The sequence below is a fragment of the Vigna umbellata genome, chromosome 1 (genome assembly GCF_029865625.1).
Source record: "Vigna umbellata cultivar VRB3 chromosome 1, Vumbellata_1.0, whole genome shotgun sequence".
Taxonomy (NCBI): Eukaryota; Viridiplantae; Streptophyta; class Magnoliopsida; order Fabales; family Fabaceae; genus Vigna; species Vigna umbellata.
In genome coordinates this window covers 33,335,750-33,347,187 of record NC_142165.1, presented here as the reverse complement: position 1 = coordinate 33,347,187, position 11,438 = coordinate 33,335,750, and the positions used below count along the sequence as shown (strand labels likewise).

The 11,438-nt window shown below is 31.2% G+C and overlaps 1 protein-coding gene and 1 non-coding gene across 2 annotated transcripts; both read left to right on the top strand.

Moving 5' to 3' along the window:
- Nucleotides 1-884: 884 nt before the first annotated feature.
- On the top strand, nt 885-4,374 carry UNE2 (Major facilitator superfamily protein). Its single transcript, XM_047315369.2, has 3 exons — nt 885-1,330; nt 2,218-2,969; nt 3,587-4,374. Exons 1-3 carry the CDS (start codon nt 1,043-1,045, stop codon nt 4,065-4,067), a joined length of 1,521 nt encoding a protein of 506 aa, XP_047171325.1. The 5' UTR covers nt 885-1,042; the 3' UTR covers nt 4,068-4,374.
- Nucleotides 4,375-10,808: 6,434 nt separating this feature from the next.
- Nucleotides 10,809-10,881, top strand: TRNAK-CUU (transfer RNA lysine (anticodon CUU)). Its single transcript has one exon. It is a non-coding gene; the product is annotated as a tRNA-Lys (tRNA).
- Nucleotides 10,882-11,438: the final 557 nt, after the last annotated feature.

Sequence of the window (11,438 nt, the reverse complement as noted above, 5' to 3'; positions counted from 1 at the left end):
ATGGTTAAGTGAACCTAATACTCCAAAATAACATCATTTATCGGGGTCTACGTCCCAATTAACTATCTCCCCGCCTATATAATTAAAGAGGACTTCTTTGATCAAGGTCCCACCATGGTGGACCACTACTCGAAACATGTCATCACACATCCCTACCTGAACCCTGCAAATGCAAACGAGGGACCACTAATTTCAGTTAAAGTAAGACCTATGGGACCATTATCATGCATCTAAACAAGACAACTTTTCACACAAAACAATTTCACCCATAGTTAAACCCCCTGAACGCGACAACAATAAAAACATATCGAAAAACCTCAAACACTTAAAATTATCAAATGTAAACTCTAACCTGATTTGTGGAATTCAATTTGCTCAACAGATTTCACCTTCAAGATCACCCAATTTGGATTTCCAGTTCCTCCAAAATGCTTAACCCTAAATCGCGATTTCTGCAACCCAAACCCTAACTCAGAATTTTTTAATCACTGCTACGTGAATTTTAATGAAAAACACTGTCACTTCCACGTTATGAAGCTAAACAACCACGTTGCACAGATCACTTCACGCTGTCAGCTAGATCGTTAAATATTTAATGCCGTGATAAAAAAAATGTAATTGTACATTTTTCTCACAAGTTGAGACTATATTAAACTTTTTAAAAAAGTAGGATGGACTTGAACCTATAAAGAGAGAACGAAGGTATTAAGAAACAAAAATAAAAGGAATAAAGAATGATACCATGGAATAAAGTTGCGATGGGATTGACCAACTGTTTAATAATTCTTTGCATCTCACACGTACTCCCAACAACGCCTCGCTGGCACATCCGAACTCCGCCACGTGGCCTTGGGCTTGAATTCCAACCTATTATTAGGTTAAGGTGGAACTTAAAACTTGGAACATGGCAGAGCGACGACGAGTGAAGAAGACCACACCGTTCAACAAGTAATAACTGACATCATAATCGTTGTCATCGTCGATTCAGAAGTAGAATGAAGCATAATTTGTGTTTGTGATTTGTGAATTGTGAGTGGCGGAGATGAAGGGAGAGACGGCGACGCTGGTGCTGGTGAACCTGGCGGGGATAATGGAGAGGGCGGATGAGTCACTGCTTCCGGGAGTATACAAGGAAGTGGGAGCTGCGCTTCACACCGACCCCACCGGCCTCGGTTCTCTCACTCTCTTTCGATCCATCGTTCAATCCTCCTGCTACCCTATCGCCGCCTACCTCGCCGTCCGCCACAACCGCGCACATGTCATCGCCCTGGGTGCTTTTCTCTGGGCTGCCGCCACCTTCCTTGTTGCATTCTCCTCCACTTTCTTCCAGGTCACCGCTGTTTCTTACGACACAAGTTACAACTCTTAAATTCATATGAAGGGGGAAGAGTGTTTCTAAATTCGGGATACCAGGGTTGTAGAATTTGTAATCTAGGTCTTTTTCTACCAAATGCCTAACAAATTATGAATGTGTTGGAATATTAGCGGATGTTTTCTTAATATCCGATCAACTGTTTTTATCAGCTTATCTACTTGAAAGGACTTCGATAAAGTGGCAGTAGTTGAAGGGAGAAATTCATTCGATTCCATTTATTTTAGTTTTTTTTACAAGTGTTTATAGAAAAAAATATTTACACATAATCATCTGAGATAATTTTAGCGTATCTTTTGCTAATGGAAGTTTGTCTGGACTTTAAGCCTCAAATTTCTGGTAAAAGCATGGAGTTGGGGATATCACCTTATAATTTTTCTTTTGTTATAACAGAGGTACCCACTTTTCTATCATAATTCTGAAAACTCTGTGATAGCTCTGTTTATGAGAAAATAAGTAAAAGCAAGAGGTTTAGTACTAGTTAAGGTGTAGGTGAAAGGAAAGAGCATCAAACCATATTTTACATGTTACAAGATGAAAGAGCAGCAAAAAAAATGAGAATTTCTTTTATTACACTAAATTGTGCTTCAAAAATGTTACGAAATTGGTGTTCAAGACCATGTCTCTGGTGCCATCCTAGTATCATTGCATACCGTTTTGCCTTACAAAAAAAAAAAAAAGAATTCAAGACTACTCTAATTTCCAAAAGCATGTTTTTGTTCGTTGGCATTTTCACAGTTGGCAATCATACGAAGTTCTTGAAACAATGTCAGTATAACTGTTATGCTATTGTAGGTATATGGTTGACTGTATTCACTTTGAACTTTGAAGTCATTGTATTGTAGGTAGCTTTGTCACGAGCATTTAATGGAATTGGCCTTGCGCTTGTAGCACCTGCAATCCAGTCTCTTGTTGCTGACTCAACTGATGACAGCAATCGTGGCATGGCTTTTGGATGGCTTCAACTAACAGGCAATGTTGGTTCGATTATTGGTGGCCTCTTCTCAGTGTTGATAGCTCCAATTACTGTGTTTGGAATCCCTGGTTGGAGAATTTCCTTTCACATTGTTGGACTAATAAGCATTATAGTAGGTGTTTTAGTATACCTCTTTGCCAATGACCCACACTTCTCAGATAATGGTAGAAATGATAGGAGGCAAGCTCCAAATAAAACATTTTGGTCTGAAGTGAAAGATCTGGTTGAGGAGTCCAAGTCAGTTTTGAAGATTTCGTCTTTTCAGATTATTGTTGCACAGGGTGTCACTGGCTCCTTTCCCTGGTCTGCTTTATCATTCGCACCAATGTGGTTAGAGCTTACTGGCTTCACCCACAACAAAACTGCTTTCCTCATAGGTCTGTTTGTTGTTGCCAGTTCTATTGGGGGATTGTTTGGAGGTAAGATGGGAGATATTCTCTCCAAGCATCTTCCAAATTCTGGGAGAATAATTCTGGCTCAGATAAGCTCTGGATCAGCCATCCCCTTAGCAGCACTTCTTTTGCTGGGTTTGCCAGATGATCCCTCCTCAATAGTGTCTCATGCTTTGGTTCTAATAATGATGGGGCTCCTGATTTCTTGGAACGCTCCTGCTACAAATAAGTACACATCTCAATCTAATCTTTAGTTTGTCTGTTTACTTAATCATCTTTCCCTTATTTGGTATAGTATCTATTTGCTATAAATATTCTGGAAATTTCTTGCACCTTCCAACTTTCGTTAAGAGGATTAGTGAAACTTTTATGTTATTCAATGTATTTTTACAATACATTGCTGATTTGTTAAACACACAAAATCCTCTCTAATTTCTAGGCTAGTGGCATCTTAACTTGGAATGATTTTCATTTTGAACTTGCTTATAAACTTGGTTAGAGCAAACCGACTACTGGTAGTGTGGTTATTAATAGGTAACTTCAATTAGCACTACTAAATATTCAACAGCCAGATAATTTCAAAGTTTTCAAATTTGTTTTTCAATTCACTTTCTGAAATATTATTAAATTTTCTTTTGCTTTCGTACGTATCCCGAACAAGCTTTTATTTACTCAAGTGCAAACAGTTCTGCATCTGTCTGTGGCAGAAAGAGAGTGCTAAACACAGCATAATTTATTGCATTTTTTGTGATCTAGAACTGAAAGACAGCTTTGTGATTGTAGAAAAGATTGTTCAAGTTATATATGTTTATGCATGGCTTGATTTGTCCCCTGTATGGACATTAGTCCAATTTTTGCAGAGATAGTTCCAGAGAGATCCCGAACAAGTGTATACGCCTTGGACAGATCTTTTGAGTCTATATTATCATCTTTTGCTCCCCCTGCAGTGGGGATTTTGGCTCAACATGTTTATGGGTATAAGCCACTTCCTGAAGGGTCCAGTGAATCTCAAGAGATTTGGACAGACAGAGAGAACGCTGCATCATTGGCTAAGTCTCTTTACACAGCCATAGGAATCCCAATGGCTCTCTGCTGCATAATCTACACATTTCTTTATAGAACATATCCAAGAGACAGGGAACGAGCTAAGATGATAGCTTTAATAGAATCAGAGATGCAATTAATTGAATCAGGTGCTTTAGACATGGATAAAGAGTTTGAGTCAGAAGAATTATCTATTGCAGAGTATGAGTATGATGGCGATGGCGATCTTGATGGTGAAGATAACACATTACTCTACGGGCAGTTGACATTTTCCAAAGAATAGTTAGAAACACATCACTTTTAGATGTTTTGCCAAATGATATTTTATGTCCCAACAGAGACAGGTTTCAGGTATATACTACATGGTGAAGAATTTTTTAGAACTACATTTTGATCATTTTTGTGCTTCAATCATACAGGAACTGTTATACATGAAACTATATACGTTTTCATAGCTATATCTCCCACTCTTTTGAGGGAATAATTCCCCGTTGTACGTAATTCAACTTTGTAAACTTTAATACTTTGGATAACACTGAGTGTATATTTGTTTGTTTTGGCTAATGTAATTGACATTCTAATTTCTTAAATATCAAGTGCGGTGTGACTTACCTCGGCAAGTCAAATATGAGCACAGAGACAAGGATAATTAGAAGAAAAAGGAACATAAATAATAGATAAAAGCAACTGAAGTTCAGAGATGGAGAGAGTAAACGAATAGTTCTAAATTCTTGTGCAACATCTTTCTATTAATCTTACTTTTTATAATAAAACTTGATTGCTTTTCTGTTTTTAGAATATGAAATGTATTTCTTTATTTTATTTAATACGCTCTCTATAAGATGGTAAAAGTATTTGCCAGAAAATGTAACGTTTCTCATTATTTATTTTTAAAAAAAATATTAAATATGCAATTCTTCACAACTTCACTTTCTTAAACGGGAATTTTTGATACCTTGAAACAAGTACCTTAATAGAAGGCATTTGTTTCATGATTTTTTTTTTTGCCTTCTATAGAATATAAAAGTAGAAATAAATATTTCATGCCTGTTAGAAAATTTTAAAAGATTATATATTTTATTTTTAAAAAAATGACATGTTTGCATATTTATGCATTATATTGATGCATCTTTTTTTCTCTAGGAAAGATTAATTAAGGAGAGATTACATAAAAGTGATATCAACTTAATCTAAGGAATTGACTTAATATATTGAGTTTTAAGAGTGAGCCTCCTTAATATTGGTATATTTCCTTATATAATGACTTTTACTTTGTTGTTGTGGTGGTGATGGTTTTGTATTGTTGATCTAAGACTAATGACTTTTTATTTATAAGGATCATATATTCAATTTGATATTATTTATTTTGATATTATTTATCGTATTTCTTCTTTTATTAGTATTATGTTCTTTGTCAATTGTAAATTTTGACATTAAATTTTTTATAGATGTTAGAATGTAGACATTTCTCTACTTTTTCCACTTAGAACATCAAAATTCTTTAAGAGATATTTATCTTCTCCTAATTTTGATTATTATTTTACATTTTCTTTATTTATAGTCAATTCTTCATTTATTTATTAAATGCAAAGAAAAAAATTGAACTTTTAATACTTATAGATGTTTTCATGTAAGAAATTATCATTATTTCATTTTTTTAAATTATTTCAAAATTTAATAATATTTCTTATAATATGCAAAGTTAGCCAAACATGTTTTATTTTATATAAATAAAATAAAAATCGAAATAGTATTTGTATACTAAAGTTTGATGGATTTGTATGAGACATTTAATCAAAAGAAAAGAACTCGAGTTGATTGAATTCAATTTGTGGGTTTAACGAGAGATCAAACTCATCTAGTGTGATTGCTGTAGACATTAGAAGATAAGATGATTATTGGAATAATTCCTGTCAACTTTTTAGTGGCAGATTGTCCAAGTAAATATTTTCAACAATAAAATTGATTAAAGAATAAAGAGAAATTATTCAATTAACTCATCGTTACCTTATTTTACTGCATAGAGCTTTAAAATTGTTTATTTAGCCATAGATTGATGACGATTGTTAACAGATCTATAATGTTCTTAGACATAAGTGTTATTTTCTTTTTTGTTTTCTTATAATTCAAAGTGCGGTTAATTCATTTATTTGATTAATTGATAATCTTTTATCAGACTTTCCATGTTAGTTTCACTATTTCTATGCATTTGGGTCCTGGACGATAATATGTACCATGAAGGACGCACGACCCTAAAGGATAGAAAGCTTAAATGACAAATAAATACTACAGGACTTTGAGGTAGGATTGGACAAAAGTAACTGATCAGTACTGTATTATAATTAATTATACTATATTATACTTAAAAATACTTATTCACTTTTACTAGAAGTTCAGTATATTATTTTATGGTTTAGTTTTCAAAAACTGAACTTATAACAATTTCGGTTCAGTTAACCGTGAGAACTGTATCTACTATTTTCTCTTCTCTAGTTCCAGTTCAACTGTTTTGTTTTGCCAAAAAACGTTATTTAATAATAAAATATTAATAAAAGAAACCGTTCACATAAAAAATTAATAATGAAATTTTTAAGACAAAATCTTTTTATCACAATTTTTTATATTTTTTTATCAATAAACATATATTACTTTTTAAATAATATTATTTTAAGTATAAAAGTAAAATATTTTTTTTTAAATTTAATTTTATTAAATGATTAAGTAATAGAAATCATAAAAGAAAAAAAGACTATATAAAAAAAGTAATGCTTTAAATATATTATATTCTTTAACATGTTATTAAATATGTAAAAATATGTTAAAAAAACTTTTAATGATATTAAAATGTGTGTAAGCGCACATACTAAAATAACTATTTATTTTAAAAATCAACTTACCTTAAAATAAATATCAATATTATTATTTTTAAATGATAATATTTTACAGACTAAAACTAAAATATATTTTTAATGTTAAATTTTATTAAATGACTATATAATGAAATATCATAAAAAAATAGTAATATAACAAAAATAATTAATATTATAGAAATATCAAATCACAAAAAAATTAACAAACGTTTATTAAGAGTAACTTTTTAGTATCATCTTTTATTATATTATAATAATTAATAAATATTAGTTTAATTTTTACATAATAAAATATAAATAATAAATAATTGATTAATAAAACAATTTTATGAGCAACAAAATAAATATAAATAAAAAATTGTTTTAAAATAAAATACGTAGATAAAAAGATAAAATAAATTATATACACATATAAAACAAAAAAATATGAATAAAAACTTAAAAAAAAATATAAAAGTAAAATAATATTCATGACAAAATAAATATAAATAATAAAATAAAATAAAATAAAATAATTTCCATACACATATAATAATAAAAGAAATATAAATAAAATAGAAAATAATAATATCAAATAATTAAAAAGTTAATTTGTAACACACTTATGAATAAAATAAAATAAAAATATTAAAATAAATTTCAATTAAAAAGAACATGTATTGTTATACTATTCAGTTTAAAAACTAGTACAATTCAGTTTAAAATTAGTATAGTTAGTAGTTCAGTTTAATTTATATTGTAGTTTAGTACAATTTAGTATAGTTAAGTTCAGTCCAGTTTGATAAAACAAAAAACAGTTCAGTTCAGTTTGTCTGAACTGTTTTACAACTCAGTTCAGTTTAGACAAATTAGTTTTTAGTTCAGTACATATTTTAGTAGTACAGTGCAGTTCAGTTCTATTTGTCCACCCCTACATATAAGATTGAGCGATTCTAGTAGTGCTAAATAGTCTTACTCGATAAAGAAGTTTTCTCCACAAGACAAGTATTAAAGTAAATGGTGACTAAAGGTAGTGGGCCAACGTTGGGTCAAGGTTAAGGTATCACTAATCTCAAGCCCATATAAAAAACTATAAATACAGGTCAAAGGTAAGAGGTAGGTGATCACATTTACTATGCATTTAATACCATTGCTTTGACTACCGTACAAACTATTCGCTAACTTAAGCATTGGAAAACCTTTTGACAGGTACCCCTCCAAACGGTTGGAGTGACAACGAAGATGAGACGAAGATTCTACTACCAGGACGGCTTAGGAGAGAAAATTTTGAAGGTGTTAGAAGTTACTTGACCTCATACCCGAAACATTTTGGTGCCCACCGTGGGATCGAGTGACTTGCTTAAAACCCAATGGTGACCACGAGAAACATGAGTTCTAAAGATTATCAAAATGTTGCAGTAGAGGATGGAGGAGATGCAACAACGATATGAGACGGAACTGGTTGTGCTTAGAGCTGAGAACGCCGCTAGAGCCGCTGGGGAAAAGGCCGTAGAGGAGGGAGACAAAACCGCCTAGATGGAATGGAGGAGCAGAATACAATGCATGATGGTTCGTGGCGGCTAACCGAAATAAGGGTCAGGGAAAGCAGGACAAAGAACGTTCTAGATGAGAGCGTCATGGTCAGCAAAGAACTCATGGTGAAAATCGAGAACATGGTCAGAATGTTGTCGTTCGTCTCTGCCATTATGGACATGCATATATCCCCAGTTCAAGATGTATGATGGGTCGACTGACCATGAAGATCACATAAAGACATTCAACAATCAGATGACGTTTCACACTAGGAATGACGCTATCTAGTGTCGAGCCTACCCCTTATCGTTGGAGGGAGAAGCTTTGGAATGGTTTAATTCCTTGCCTTCCAACTCAATTGAGAACTTTGAGAGTCTCAAGCGCATGCTCGGTCATCAATTTGCGAGAAATCGTGCTCAAGACTTGACTGTTTTCGCACTGGTGAATCTTAAGCAAGAGAAGGAAGAATCGTCGAGCTGAGAAAAAGGTTGGGGGAGAAAAAAGGAGCTTGGGTGGATGAGCTACCAAAAGTCCTATGGGCGTGCCGATGTACCCCACAGGGGATGACTAGTTAGGTGCCTTTCAACCTCACATATGGCACTGACGCCATGCTTCCCGTTGAGGTGGGGGAACCATCATTGCGAAGGCAACTGGAGAATGTCAAATTGAACGAGGATGAACTAAGAGTAGAGTTGGATACTTTAGAAGAACGACGAGAATCGACGGTTGTGCGGTCAGAGGCCTATAAGCGATTAGTCAAGAAAAGATATAAACACCAAGGTGCGACCTAGGAACTTCTAGGAAGAAGATTTGGTATGGAGAAAAACTGATGATGCAAGACGGACGACTTCACACGACAAATTGGCCGCTAAATGGGAGGGACCTTTCAGGGTAACAGAAGACCTTAAGAATGGAGCCTATCGCCTAGCCCGCCCAACCGGACGGTCGAACCATCCCTAATACTTGGAATGCTTCCCACCTAAAATTATACTTTAGCTAAGTAACCACTCATTGTATTCTTTTTGTCATGTTAATATAATGAGAATTTTATGACGATAGATCCATAGTAATATTATGTGCAAATGTTGATACCAACAAATAGACAACCATAACACCGAATGAAATTCTTCACTAACCCAAGTTGATGAACGGAGAATTCTGAAAGGAATCAATGTAAACTTGGTCAGGCAGTGAACGACCAATTCTTCCACGAACCACTGTCGTCCAGTCCACATAGCACTAACCCAAGTTGATGAATGGAGAATTCCAAAAGGAAGCACTATCAACTTGGTTGGGCGGGGAACAATGAGTTCTTTCATGAACCATTGTCGCCTGATCTACATATAACTAACCCTAGTTGATGAACAAAGAATTTCGAAAGGAATCACTCTCAACTTGATTAGACGGTGAACGAAAAGTTTACAAAAAAATAATAAATATTATGACACATATCTATGAAGGCACTAAACGTCTATAACTTAACAAAAAATAACAAAGCAAAAAAGGCTTTTTGCAAAGGAAAAGCGAAACTGTTGTATTGCATGGTAATCTTGGGATATACATCAATGGTATCGATAGAAAAAGCAAAAATATTATCATTATTTTAATTATTACAATTATAAAAATGAAATATAAATATTTTTTATGATTTTATTGTAAATAATTTTTTTTATTTTGTAGGTCATTTCTTAATTAAATAATAATTAAGTTTAAAAAATAGTCAAATTAACTAAAATTATTCAAAAATATATATATTAAAATAAAAGGTTATACATTTTTTTATAATTTTAATTAATTTGAATAATTTTTAAACTTAATTATTATTTAATTAAAAAATTACCTACAAAATAAAAAAAATTATTTACAATAAAATCATAAAAAATATTTATATTTCATTTTTATAATTGTAATAATTAAAATAATGATAATATTTTGTGAACATATATGTGAATAGTTTATGATAAAATAAAATTGTTGAACTAAAAGTATATAATTAAAGAAAATTGATCAATATTATATATATATATATATATATATATATATATATATTAATAAACATAATACTATATCAACATTGAGTATACTATGTTTTGTGTATAGAAGTTTAAAAAAGTTTTTTCTGTTGATAGAATCATATCTAATAAGAATACGAGTTTAATAATCTTACTAGGATATGATAAAATTTTCAGTTAATTCTTTAAATATATTCTGAGCACGAATGAATTTGTAAGACTTAACTCATTTTTTAATATTATATATATAGAGAGAGAAATTTACAAATAAAAATGTTATTTAATAGAGATTCTATTCGCATGTTTAAATTTAAAGAAAGTTGCTTAAAAATTAAACAACGTTATTTACATAAGTAACCCTTCTTCAAATTTAAACAATTATATTTATATAAAATATATTTTTAAGGTAACTCTAATAATATCTCTCATAGGAAATCCTTTTACAAATTATCAATTATACTTTTACTCTCTTCCATAAACATATTCTTCTATCATATATATATATATATATATGAACAGATTAATACTAGAGTGTAATAAATAATTAAATATAGAGTATTAAATATTAGATAACTAAAGTCAATTAATGAATATGCAATAGATAAAATAATTTATAATCTAGGAATGACTGCCCGTCTAGCTCAGTTGGTAGAGCGCAAGGCTCTTAACCTTGTGGTCGTGGGTTCGAGCCCCACGGTGGGCGTTTTGTTTTGAAATAGCATTCACCCATGTTTTTCTTTTTTTGTTTTTACAATTCCTTTTACTTACAGTTTTTTTCTTCAAAATGTCCTATTTATGTTATTTTAGTGTAATATGTTTTTATTTATAAAAGAAAATATTCTATATAATTTTTAAGAGTCCATAATCTTAATGATTAAATATTATTTTATTTGTCAACATTATATTTAGTTTTCTTTAAATATTTAATATTTATTTTTTTCATAATATAACGATACATTCATTGAAAAATTGCATAAAAGTAATTATAATTGAAATTATGAGGTGGAGATTTACATTTTATTAATTTAATTTTACAGACTAATTTTATATAAATATTTTACATAACTTTATCGATATAGACTAACATTGAAATTATGAGGTGGAGATTTTTAATACTAAAAAACCATTTAAATGTAATTAGGTAAGTTATTCAGTACAAAAAAGAAATTGACTCACAAAATAGTTTTAAATTACTTTTTCAAAAATAAAAAACGAATTAGTTTTATGAAAGAGATCATACATATATTTATGCATATGTTG